General features: G+C 43.4%; 1 protein-coding gene across 1 annotated transcript in view; it reads left to right on the top strand.

Moving 5' to 3' along the window:
• The window catches only part of PCNX2 (pecanex 2), a 118,779-nt gene extending 112,824 nt beyond the window's left edge, over positions 1–5,955 (top strand). The window contains exons 33-34 of the mRNA XM_081855915.1: positions 2,759–3,219; positions 4,789–5,955. Coding sequence (XP_081712041.1) covers positions 2,759–3,219; positions 4,789–4,962 — 635 coding nt within the window. The 3' untranslated portion in view covers positions 4,963–5,955. The remainder of the gene's footprint in view (positions 1–2,758; positions 3,220–4,788) is intronic.
• Positions 5,956–13,496: the final 7,541 nt, after the last annotated feature.

Genomic DNA, 13,496 nt, shown 5'->3' with positions numbered 1-13,496 from the left:
TAGTAAAGTTAAATCAGGATGCTTCGGCAGGTGCCCTTGTGCGGTATTGCAAGCTGATCCAGGTACTCTGATGCAATTGTATATATCAGTGTCCTGAATTAGAGCTGCATCACGAGAGCATCTCACACAAACCCTTTGCATGGCACACAGTTAAGGACCTGCTGTGTCTGCGCTGCATCGTCAGAGCAACTCCAGGCGACTCAAAGAGTTAGCGGTGCTCTTTTGTTATGAGTTTCACCATCATCATCATTTTATTTGTATACCGCCTTTCCATAGTTGAAACTGTGCTCAAGGCGGCTTATGACATGACAAGATTTACATAATTACAAACATGACAGAAGTCATAAACAATAAATAAAACATCAAAAAGTACACAACCAAACGGAAACAATTTCCACGTAAATCATAAGATCTAAAACTAAAGATGCAAGAATAATATCAATAAACAATACTCCAGCCCAAGAATTTGTTCAACAGCTTCAGCTTTTGTAGCTGGAGTCAGTCAGCATTCCACTCTCCCAGGCCAGGTGGGAAAGGGTCAGCAAGGCAGGGTGCAGATCTTCCAGGGCTCACAGCCAAGATGGTCTCATTTAAAACAACACAGATTAAAATTAAAAACAATTTAAAAGCAGCTGCATTCCTTGTGAAGTCTGTCAAGCCTTGCTCCAAGCCAGGTGGAAAGAGGCAAGGACAGGGTTCTTTGGGCCCTCAGCAGGCAGTCCTCCTAGGTAGTAGCAGCAGCAGCAGCAGCAGCAGCAGTCCTTAAGAGCCTGAGTTTGCTGTGCACAAGGTATCTGTGGAGCTGTTGCTTTGTTGGGTTTGTTTGCTTCCCTTCCTCCAAAAAGCTCCAAGCAGCAACTGTCAGGTTTGTCAACTTTTATTCCCACACAACAGCCCTGTAAAATAGGTTAAGCAGACAGACAGACAGACAGACAGACAGACAGACAGACACACACACACACACACACACACACACCCCTACCTGAACTTAAAGGCTGAGTCAGTGTGAACCCAAGTCTCACCCATTAAAGTCCAGCACTTGTGTTCCTGCACTAGACTGGTTTTCAGTGTCCCTCCAAGCCCCTATGCACATATACCTAGAGGATGGGGGCTTCAAGAGGTGCATAGGATTGAAAATTTATTTCTTGCAGGATTGTTGAGCAAAACTTGCTGTTCTTGTGCAGAGAAGCAAAAGATGATCCATAAGAGTTCCTAGGAACCTAATGACTATTACATGCAACAGGGATAAGGAAATGTTGCACTCCAGATTCAGTTAGACTCCAGTTCCCATCAGCCGCAGTCAGCACAGCTAACAGTGGGGGCAGAGGCAATTCTAGGGTGGTGCGACTGGTGTGGCAGCACCGGGTGCTGCTCTGCAGAGGGTGCCACAGCAATGCTGTAGAGCAGAGCACAAGAGAATTTTAGCATTACGCAGGGCACCGCTGAAATTGGAGGGCCCAAAGTATGCCACTGGTGGGGGATAATCAGAATTGTGGTTCAGCAACATGTTGGTTCCCTGTCCGTGTCTTGCAAATCTGCTAGTCCACAGTAATGGCTGTGACATCAAAAGATTTGGGCGGCAAACATTTTTATTTATTTGAATAACAGAGCCAATTTTCAGTGTTGCTTTCAAAACACAGGTATAAAAGCAGCATGGGGAAGCCACAAATGGCACATGTAAGATCCCTGCTGTTAATGTTACAGAGACATTGGCTCAAGCAGATGTTCTGGGCATTCAGGACTTGTTTGTTTATTGTCTCAACAACTCATATGGAAGAGGCGAAAAGAAACCTAGATATTACTTCCACTGTTAAATTACTCCTGCTGCTCAGTTAACCTCTTCCCAATTCAGCGAGTACAGCCAAGGCACTCCAAGGGGAAATCTTGGCTTCTCCACAGTTGTAAGGACAATTAATGTGAAGAGCAGGGGGCGGCGGTTCAAATAGGTCAACTCAGTACTGCTTTCTGATACCAACAATAAAGATTCACCACATTCTCAGGTCTCTCTGTTCAGAGGTCCAGCGTCATTCTGCTCAACCTTCTCTTGTTTCATGGTCTTATGCCTATAGTCATTGTATTGGTAATGTTTGCACTGGTTCTTTCTGTCCACTTTTGGTGACCCTTCCCTGCTTCCACTCTGCTCCCAATACTTTCCCCTTGCTCTCCTCTCATTTCATGTTTGACACTGATCAAGCCAGCAGATGGGCAATCGCATCTAAATTCTGTAAGGTAGAGTTATGCTTGCACAAGCCCACTTCCGAGGTAAGTCCCAACCCATTCAGATCAGTGATAAATAAATTAGGGCTTAAGAGTGAGTAAACTTTCTCTGAATCAGAGCCAAGGGATTGTGTGTTGGGATTGTGACCATTGCTTATAAGACTGTGTTCCTGCGCCAAAGCTGGAATCCTAAAGATACTTGGAGACTTGGAAGCGAGTCTCATTGCAATCTGTGGGATTTACTTTCAATAAAGCACAGTTAAGAACTGCTGTAAAAGTCTTGGATGTTTTGCCATGGAATTGCATTGGAATGGATGCATAGTTTGGATGATGTCACCTACTAGTTGGCCAGATTGCCAGTAGCACTCTAATTTTCTGTATCCCTAAAGCTCTCTGGGATTTTCAGGATAAAAAACTTTTAATTGTTATCCTTTGTACTTCTTACTGTGCACTAATTGGATCGAGGCGGTACGTTTTGAAGGCTATTGCCGGAGCTGTCATTTCCCAAAATAATCCTTTCTTCTCTCCCTCTCTCTCACAGGCAGAAGAAAGTTCAGGAGCCAGTCTGTTCAGACACATGCTGCCTTAAACCAAAGGCCCCCTCGCTCGAGTCATTCTGGTCCCATCGTGGACAGCCACCAGCCATTCATCCAGACTTCCACTTCTGCTCATGAAATTGCCCATGGGCTTTCTGGCAGCCAGCTGTCCTTCCACAATTCAGCAACTTCCGTCTTCTCCCAGACTCCCGCCATCCCTACCCTGGGCCAGCTCACTGTGCAGGAGAGAGCTGGCGCGATGCTCCGCTCAAGCCTGGCTTCTTCCACCAGTTCAACGCTCAGCCTTTTATTTGGCAAGAGAAGCTTTTCGAGCGCTTTGGTTATTTCAGGGCTCTCGGCTGCCGATGGAGGAAACACCACAGACACCCAGTCGTCCAGCAGTGTTAACATCGCAATGGGACCGTCTGCCAGAGCAGCAAGCCGTACTATGCAAGAGACCACGCGGGTAAGAAAAGGCTACCAGAAATGCCGCTGGCGGATATTTCTCTATTGACTCGTTCACCCCAGTGCCCCACTTAGTCCACGCAAGCCTCCTCCTCGCTATGTGGAGTGTGAAAGCAATAAGGATTTTGATAGAGAGCTGTTGAGCAACTCCCTCTCTGTTGGGAACAGAGCACTACTCATATTAATATCACATCATCTGAGATTACCAGATGGAGACAAAGTAGTGGAGTATTCTAAAAGGATAATGGAGGTCTCAGAGCTGTCATGTCAAATAAGGCACGGGATGCTTTCCTCAGGAATAGATTGGCATCCTAATACTACAAGTCTGCTGTAAATTTGGCAAGCTGGCTGGCACAGTGACATTCTCGCTCCGCTTTTCCAGTCAGAAGCAACCCAAAACCCGTTTGCTAAATATGGTATTAGGACTTAATAAGCTAGTGATTTAAGGGATCCTTGCCAACACTGCCTCTTTCCCTGCTTTGTCTCGGCAAAAGCCGTATCAAATACTGTACTGCAACAGGCCTTCCCTCAGTGATTGCTCTACTGTGGCTGAGGTAAAATCCCAGCCCAGAATTTACATCTTGGCCAGAATCTAAACATGAGCTTATCTAAGATGCTTCCAGGGGTGCACATGGATGCAACTGATTTTCCATTCTTCCTCCCACCCTCTGTGTGCTCCTGTGGATGGACTCTGACATCTCCAAGAACAGCTTTTTTTATTCAATTATTTATTAATTCCAATTATTTATATCCCATTCTTTAGCTCCCAGAGTGGCTTACAAAGCAATGCAACACAGAGGCATTTGGGGGGACGGGACCAAGGTGAAAACACAGACCTAGACATCCTTGGTGCCTATTATATATTTATATACCGCCCTATACCTGGAGGTCTCAGGGCAGTTCACAAAAACGATCACTCTCTCTCTCTCCCCCCCCCCTCTCTATATATAACAATAACCCAATAATACCCCCCCCCAAAAAAAGAGCCACATTTTAAAAGGGTATAGGATGTTGATCAGGTCAGCCAAAGGCCTGGTTAAAAAGGAACATTTTTGCCTGATGCCTAAAGCTGTATAATGAAGGCTCCAGGCAAACTTCCCTGGGGAGAGCATTCCACAGACGGGAAGCCACTGCAGAGAAGGCCCTGTTCTTGTGTGGCCACCTTCCAGACCTCTCGAGGAGAAGGCACACAAAGGAGGGCCTCAGGAGTTGATCTCAAGGTCCAGGTAGGTTCATATGGAAAGAGGTGGCTCTTGAGGTATTGCGGTCCTGAGCATAGCTGTCAACATTTCCCTTTTTTAAAGGGAAATTCCCTTAGTCTGAATAGGATTCCTCACAAGAAAATGGAAAAGTTGACAGCTATGTTCCTGAGCCGTTTAAGGCTTTATAGATCAAAACCAGCACTTTGAATTGGGCCTGGAAACTAATTGGTAGCTAGTGCAGTCAGACCAGGATCAGTGTAATATGCTCAAACTGCCCATGCAGAAGAGTGCATGCCAATTGTTCTAAAATACCATTTCAAAGGTTACTTAAGACACTGCTGACACAATCTCCTTTTCTCTTTTAAAAGCAATCATCTGAGGATTATGAAGCAACTGACATGAGTGAATCCAGGCAGCGAAGAGATCTGGGTGCTGCGCATGCTCTTCTGATGAGCCACATGCTGGAATGTAGGAGAGCCAGCCAAGAGGACATGGCGTTGGAAGACACAGCTTCCCAACACAGTCTTTCAGAAGAGCAGTAAAGAATCCACTTGCACCAAGGGCTAATGCTCTGCACATGACATCAAAACACATCTAGCTTCACGTCCCAGACAAAATGTTAAGGTTATTCCAAGTATAACAAAAAGCAAACAAACACAACACAAAATGTAAAGTATCTATTTTTTTAATTCTTCAGTGAAAAATGTTACAATATAGAAGCAGGATGTTCTACGATTGGCATTTAGTGCTATCCAAAAGCGCTGGGCGACGTCATCTCAAGTTCATGAAAATTCAGGTGCGATCTGGAAAAAAACATCAACAACTTGTCTTGACTTTCCTTACCCCGAAGTGCTAATATTTTTCAGATGGAACTTGGAAAAGATTTGAGAAGGGAGCGAGAACACACATACGTGGAACTAAGACTGAAAGCAACAGAAACTCTGAATGCATCTCCGTGAAAAAGCACATCAACATCTGTCTCTTGTTGTAACCAAACAGATGATTGCATGCTAAATAACTGGCATTTTATACATAATGCATCAGAAACGATTGTTTTTTTTAATGGAAGCAATGAATATGTAATAGGAGAGAAAACTGCATACCCCAACGTTAGTATGCGGAATCTTTTTTTTAAAAAAAGGAAAGTCAAAAGGAAGGCCTCATTCTTCTGTTTGTTTGAAGTGTTATGCAGCTGACAATTATGTGCCGCAACATATTAATCCAGAAGGTGGCCCACTGCATGCAGTCATAATGAAATAGTATATGAAAGTGCCAGGCTGCACATTGCCGTAAACCAAATATAGCCAATGCATGAAAAGCCTTCACAAAGCCAATGGTGCTCCTTATTTGCAAACAAAGCTGCTTTTTCTAAAAGGGCTGCATAGTCTTGCAGTCCTGATTTGGTTGGCAGAAATTCATGCCTATTTCTGAAACCAAGAGACTCAAAAGCACTACGATGCTCTTTCACATACACAAACACAGACAAACATGTTGAATTATTATTATTTTTTTTGTAATTAAAGACTTTACAACTACCAGTGTCTGGTTCTGCTGTTGTTGTTTGACTATCTCCGGAAGGACACACAACATTTCTGCTCTTAATGGTTATGGTCTATTAGTGAAATTATCAGGAACTAAGACAAGGAGTTGATTCACAGCCAGGCAGGGGCAAAACTAGGTTTTATTTCACCCAAGTCAAACACTCAGTTTGACACACCATGCATACACAGGCTGGGTGCCTCAATGGTGCCCCTGTGGAGGCTTCAACAAGGACAAAAACCAAAACACCTCAGGTAGTGCCCCCACAGCTACAGCTCTGCAGCCAGAGATGATTGGAAATGTTTTGTGAGTAGGGGACAAGTATTCACATTGCTTGAAAGTAAAAATGTATGTTGTGGGATACATGAACAAAGCCTGGGTGTGCAAGTAAGGCAGTCATATAATCATGTTTATTGGGCTTCTGCTGCATCACAGTGGCTTGCAACATTTGGTCCACCAGGATTCCTACAATACTCACCCAAAATTAATCCCCTTACAATTTTTGTGGAATTGTGAGGGCCATGTTTATCACCTCTTTTACTATCCTATAACTCTGTGCCCCAAACAATACAAACTATGCATCAAAGCTGACAGGAAACTCTGCGTGGAGGTTGAGGTTGGGCCTCTTTAAGTATTCAAGGCACAGACCCAAGTGGAGCCTGCAGGCCCAATTGGTTCTGCCCCTTGAGCATTGCCTGCTCCTGAGGCTGCCTTACATTGCCTGAATATGCAGGCAGTCAGGATTCTCTTCCCTGGTGGGCAAGGAGACCTCTGGGTGCCCTGCTGACCTTGAGAAGCCTCCAAGCAGCTTCCCCTGTCAGGTAAGTGCTTGGGGCAGAGGCGGGCGGCCCACAACGCCATCATTACCCAAGAAAGGTGAGCAAACTTATGCATCAAATTCCAAGTAGGCATTTGGGACACAGGAACTTGGTCTCTTGCATGCTGTGAACTGCCCTGAAATCTTCCGATGAAGGGTGGTATATAAATTTAATAAATAATATTTTCCAATAATATTATTCCAATGTAAAGACTAGGGTGGAAATGTGCTGTTTCTTGGGGGTGGGGGAGAAGAAGAAGAAGAAGAAGAAGAAGAAGAAGAAGAAGAAGAAGAAGAAGAACCTCTAAAATCTCAAAGATTTGTACTGAATTTACTTGGGGTGGAGGAGAAAATGCTGCCAAGGATTGTATGGATGCAGAGAGATGGCCAAAGAGATGGCCGGCTGCTGCTCTTCATTTTGGGGAGAAAGACAGCAGAAGTTTCCATGGTTTTGAGCCCCTGTAGCAGAACTAGCTTCCTCTTACCTCCCTTTTCCGTGGCTGTCAGTGAAGCACACAGCCAGTGCCGGATTTACGTATAAGCTAACAAGCTATAACTCGGGGCCCCACTCTCTTGGGGACCCCAAAATTTTTTAAAGAAAAAACAATTGGATGTACATTTCCAAAATATAAGATAAAAAACAGATAAATTAAACCTACATACAGCAACAGTGTTTTGTGGTGTGTAGGCTCCTATTTGTTATGTGCAAATGGCTTTAGATACCTATTAGGTCTATAAATTACCATATATTCAACACAAAAAACAGTGACAATTTGTTGTTGACAAAGGACAGCTGGACATATAAAGGGCCCAATTACCTTCAGTAGCTTAGGGCCTCATCAAACCCCAAATCTGGCCCTGCACAGCTATAAGAAATAAACCACAACAGCTCCCAATACCCATTCAGCTGCAAGCTCCTCTTCCCTTGCACCGGACTGTGTTTTGCAGAAGACTACTGGAAAGGAGCACAAGGCACCTCTGCATGGGGCTTTCTGGCAGTTCCAGCTGCTTTTTCCGTCCACTTCAGAAGAGCCCCACTGGATCACACTAAGGCCAAGCTAGCACAGCATCCCATTTGCCACAGTGGCAAACTAGATGCCTCTGGGAAGCCCCCAAGCAAGACATGAGCCACTGTTTGTTCCCCAGCAAAGACTTTTTGTGGCTCAGCTTTTGTTTTTTTAATCAGGCCATGCCTAGCACAAAACTTCTGGCACATCTTTAGTTCAGTTCTGCAGAATTCCTGCAAATAGGTGATTGGAGCCTGGCCTCTGCCAATCCTCACATGCCTGCAGAGCAATCTCTAGCCCTATTTGTTGTAGTAATTCCTCAATAATTGCTTTTACCACACCTGTGTATATGTTTTAGTTCTTTTTTCTCTAGAAACGAAAGAGCTTGGTGAGTTAGGAAATGTTGCATAATCTCATTTAAGCCTTTGTTTGAAATCTATTCATCACATCCCTGCATCGCAGAAATTTCTGTGTGAATACAAAAATCTTACTCTGCATTGGATCAAATGCAGTCCAGGCTAATGTACAGCTTCTGTAAACAAATGCTCCATGATTAATCACAGGGCAGCTGCATTATGAGATGAGCACAAATATTCATGGGCAAAAGCTTTGATGCCTTTCATATGATAATTGCAGCCAACACATGAGCCGCTTTTTTACAGTGTTACAAGGATCACTTTCTTCTGCCAGGCAATTCTGTAATAGTTGGGAGGCAAACCGGAAAATGATACACCTGTCACATATTCTCTCCAATTTTAAACTATTTGTGCAAACTCACATTGTGTTTGCTTCTCATTTTCCTGGAATGAATTCAAGTCGTCTTTCATTCCCAGATGCACAGCTGTCCCATGTTGATTTTGAGGGCATTGTTTACAAAAGTCACAAGCTGAAAATCACACGGGGAGGGGGTGGAGTTGCTGAAAGGATTTTAAGGTGAAGGCTGCACCAAACCCATTTTGTCAAAATCTGCATTGTTTAGCTCTGCACTGCTCCAGTACTAATCTTTACGCATTTCCTATGCCTATGTGTTTTGCAGCCCCATACAGTGGTACCTCGGGTTAAGAACTTAATTCGTTCTGGAGGTCCATTCTTAACCTGAAACTGTTCTTAACCTGAGGTACCACTTTAGCTAATGGGGCCTCCCACTGCCACCACTCAATTTCTGTTGTCATCCTGAGGTAAAGTTCTTAACCCAAGGTACTATTTCTGGGTTAGAGGAGTCTGTAACCTGAAGCGTCTGTAACCTGTAACCCAAGGTACCATTGTAATTGCAAACATGGGTTTCCTCCTTATATATATCAATCACCTCTCAGCCAATTCACTTAAGGCAGTTATTGGTAGAATGGCTTCCAGTATAATAGACATGATAACTGGCTGCCCATATGCTAAGTTCTTATATTTATTTACAAGGCTATTGACAACTTGGGTCCAGGATACCTCAAGCACCACCTGATACCTTATATCCCTGCTAAATCACTAAGGTCTTGGGGGGGGTCACTGTTAGTGGTCCTCCCCCTGACTCAGGTGCATAGCTCATCCACCAGAAGCCATGCATTCAGTAACATGGGCCTGATTTAATGGAACTCCCAGGTGAGGTCAAACAGTTAAAGAGGAGAAATCATGGTGGGGAGCCCATGGCACAGGCATTTTAGTTTCATTTCTTTAAAATTGTTTTCTACTGCTTGGTGTTAATCTTTATTTTTTCCCCTTTCTGTGGTTGCTCTGCTTAGGAGGCAAGTCTTTTTAAAAGAAACCCTCTCATTACTGGATCTCCTTTAAAACCTCTGCTTTTTAAACTTGTTATTGACAGTTCTCCAGACTGTATTCCATCTGATATTCTTTTAAATGTGTTGTGGGAGGGGGGATTATTGGTTTGCTTTTGTTTTTATTTGTATTCTGTACTCTGTCTTTTTTATATAGAACTTTTTTGTTGTGAACCTGAGATCTACAGATGACGGATAGTATACAAATGTAAATTACTATATTATTATTATTATTATTATTATTATTATTATACAGCCAGAACTAGCTTGAGGGAGGGTAGTATTCACAGCAGAAACCACTCAGAAGTCAGTCTCACGATACTGAAGCCATAGCACAGCAAGTCACTACTAATGCTAGCCAGATCAATTTTCAATTTATTGTGTTAGTGCAAGATGTTTTCACTCTGCTTGTACTGGTGAAATAACTTGAGACTCCATTGCACCCAGCAGGTGTTCCTTCACTTGAACAGCTGCTGTAATGGCTCCCGTCACCCCTCATTCCACACACAGATGTGCTGCTTCTATGGGAACAGAAGCCAGTGTAGAAAAAAGCCAGAGAGAACTTCATCCATTCTTGGTTCTTTATAGAGGCTCCGAAAACACTATAAGTTAACTTTGAAGGTTAGTCTTCCCATTGTTTAGATGGAGAACTGAGGCAGACAGAAAACACTTCCTGTAAAATCACTGAGTGGTCATTGTTGACGTGTAGCCATTCCTCGCCAATTTCTGCTTCTCTTTTCTTTCTGAAGCAGGTAAAATGCAACACCCAGGCACAAAAGTAGAGGAGCTGAGGAAAGCTGTGTTCAGTGGGCTTCTGCTTCAACAGTCAGAATTCTTAAAAGATGGAATTGTTCTTTTCCCTCCTCCTAGGTCCTTAATGAAATAGCGCTGTTTGCATTTCCACCACTAAATCTCCCTAAAAATCTCATGTTACCGCCTTTGAACTTCTGCAAATGTTACAAAATTTTCTTCGGAAATCCTGAGTGCAAAATAAATACATAATAGACCCAACACAAGTTGAACAAAACAGCCTTTGTTACTCCATCTGGATACTTTTTCTTGGCTCGAATTGCTACAAACATACGTGCTGAATGGCCTTGATGCATAGGCCCGTGGAGAAGATCAAGCACAAATTATGCTCTTCCTGTTATACCAATTAAAATCCACAGGTGCAACACAACTTTAATGAGAGCTCTGCAAGATACACCATGTGCCATGGAGACCAGACTCACAAATTATTTGCTGTAGGGCTGCTTCTTGTATTATAGTGCTCTTGGACCTTCCAAAAGCAGATAATGTACTATTGTCAACATAAGGTCTCATGAAACAAAAACAGAGTGGGAAACTTGCTCATTAAGGCTACCCGCAAACCACTGGGTTCATTCTCCTAATCCAGCTTCTTCCTTTATTGATACACGTTTGAAATAGTCATGCTGCATTCGTGGGATACTGATGTCTTAAAATGATATCGGTATGACACACAGAACACCTGCAATAGCAAGAAATGACTCTCAAGGGAACTGGGACACACATTGCAAGGAAAGGTAAAAAAACCTTGTCAGTTCTACTTGGGGAAAATTCTTTCGTGATGCCAAATATAATGAACAGAGATATCGTCTATGAAACAGGGCTGCCAGTTTCCCACTTCCAGCTCACTCTCAATATTAAGTGGTGAGAAAATTGAGTGAGGTCATAATATTGCAGGAGTCTAGTAGCAGACTGCAGTTACAATTAGCCTTTACCACAAGTATATGGGGCAGGAGAGACCCATTCATTACTGTCAAGTCCATGGGCAGACTTCTAAGCACCTTCAATAAGGTAGAGCTGGTAGCAGGATAGTCCTATGGGGAAAACGTGCACCCACTGTCTTTTTGTTATTGTAGACAGATTCTAACCTGGTATCCATATAAATGGCTTTGAAGACACTGCAGGTTTCCATATTGCGTTAACTAAGGGATGTCTTGATTCAGTATTTGTTACACTTCACACATGCAGGGCAGAGGAAGAAAAGGGCTAAATTCCTTTACAAATTTTGCTATAGCCAAGGAACACCACACAATGCATGAAAACAAATGTGCACCTGGCTGGGAATATAGCTTTCATGACATGCAGAACTGATTAAGTGGTAAACACTTTTCCTGAACACCATTCATAGGTCTTGTGGGACACAAGCTGTGCCACAGTAATTTATACAGGTAGTTCCTTTATTAACGAAACGGTGCTAAACGAAACAAAAATAGTTAAGCATTAGTGGACACTAATTGTTTAACTAGCACCACCAGAAGTCAAGCTGAGTTATAGAAAAAGGTTGGCTTACATGAGAAATATTATAGTTTAATGAATGAAATACCTACCAGGGATTTGGAAACTGAAGAGCTAGCAAGCAAATGACTGAAAAACTTGGCAGAATCCTGATCAAATATCACATCAGCGGAATAAAGTTAGGCTTGTTTTTTTAACCCCAAAAGAACACTAGAAAGATGAATAGGAGTGTCCCTTGGATCCCAGATCATATTTTTCTTCTTCACTTACACTGAGAGATAAGTCGAGCTGATATATGTGTTTCTTAACTGATTTGCCTAAAGAGCGTTCCATGTGCAACTCAGGTATGTGCCTACTGTACATCTGTGTATAGGGCATGGGTAGAAAGAGGATGCAAACTGTTTGCAAGGATTTATATCAAGAAAAATTTCTCCAATTCCAGCACAATACTACAGCTGAAAAAATCTGAACCTATTTCTACTAATTTTGATATGGAACTGTGTCAAATTGGTTCACTACTCATGTAGACCAAAGTTAAAGGTAAAGGGACCCCTGACCATTAGGTCCAGTCGTGACCGACTCTAGGGTTGCGGCGCTCATCTCGCTTTATTGGCCGAGGGAGCCGGTGTTTGTCCGCAGACAGCTTCCGGGTCATGTGGCCAGCATAACTAAGCCACTTCTGGCAAAGCAGAGCAGCACACGGATACGCTGTTTACCTTCCCGCTGGAGCGGTACCTATTTATCTACTTGCACTTCCTGCTTTCGAACTGCTAGGTTGGCAGGAGCTGGGACCGAACAACGGGAGCTCACCCCGTCGCGGGGATTCGAACCGCTGACCTTCTGATCGGCAAGTCCTAGGCTCTGTGGTTTAACCCACAGCGCCACCCGCGTCCCAGACCAAAGTTAGGTACAACTCAATTCAGAGTCCGGCCTCCCATCAGTATTGCAAAGCTAATAATCCAACAGCTTTACTTTCAGGTTTTAAGATTAATTTGCTGGCTCTTATTTTAACTGCAAATGAACCAAGTCTGATTTGAAAATAAATGGCAAGCAACAAATGTGAAACATCACAATTCACACCTGCATATTCAAAGACAATAGAGTTTCAAAGATGGAGGTTGCCCCACCTACTCTCAGCAGCCAGAAACATCATAGCCAGACACTGGAGGGACCTGTCAGGAATAAACATGGAACACTGGTATCAAGTAGTATGGGAAACAGCCTTACTAGAAAAGCTAACCAATAGACTGAAACTGACATGGGGACAAATAGAAGAGGATGCCTTCACTCTGGTATGGCTCCCCTTTATAATATCACAGCCCAACAAGGCAACAACATGAACCCACTGACAGCATACGATTCAAAATGGCTAACTTAACCAAACAACTCTCTCCCCCCTACACACAAACAAATCCCACTGCAGTCAACCAAAGACAATCAACCAACCCTAGGCCACACCAACCTCTCTCACTACCAAGGAAACATAACAAGAAAATAAAAAGAGAACCTACACAAGTGACGCTGACACAAAAACCCCACACATGAACATAAGCTTTACCACTCCACCCCCTTCTCCCGTTACCCCCTCTTTTCTTCCCAACCCTAAACTGCATATAACACCTATGTCTCACGACAAATGCAACTGATCTGCAGAAAACGCAACCTGAAGAAAGAGGCAGTGCACGTGC

This window comes from Podarcis erhardii, assembly GCF_964252035.2.
Source record: "Podarcis erhardii genome assembly, chromosome: 3".
Taxonomy (NCBI): domain Eukaryota; kingdom Metazoa; phylum Chordata; class Lepidosauria; order Squamata; family Lacertidae; genus Podarcis; species Podarcis erhardii.
Note: the sequence above shows the minus strand (reverse complement) of the source record. Positions and strands in the feature narration are given on the sequence as shown.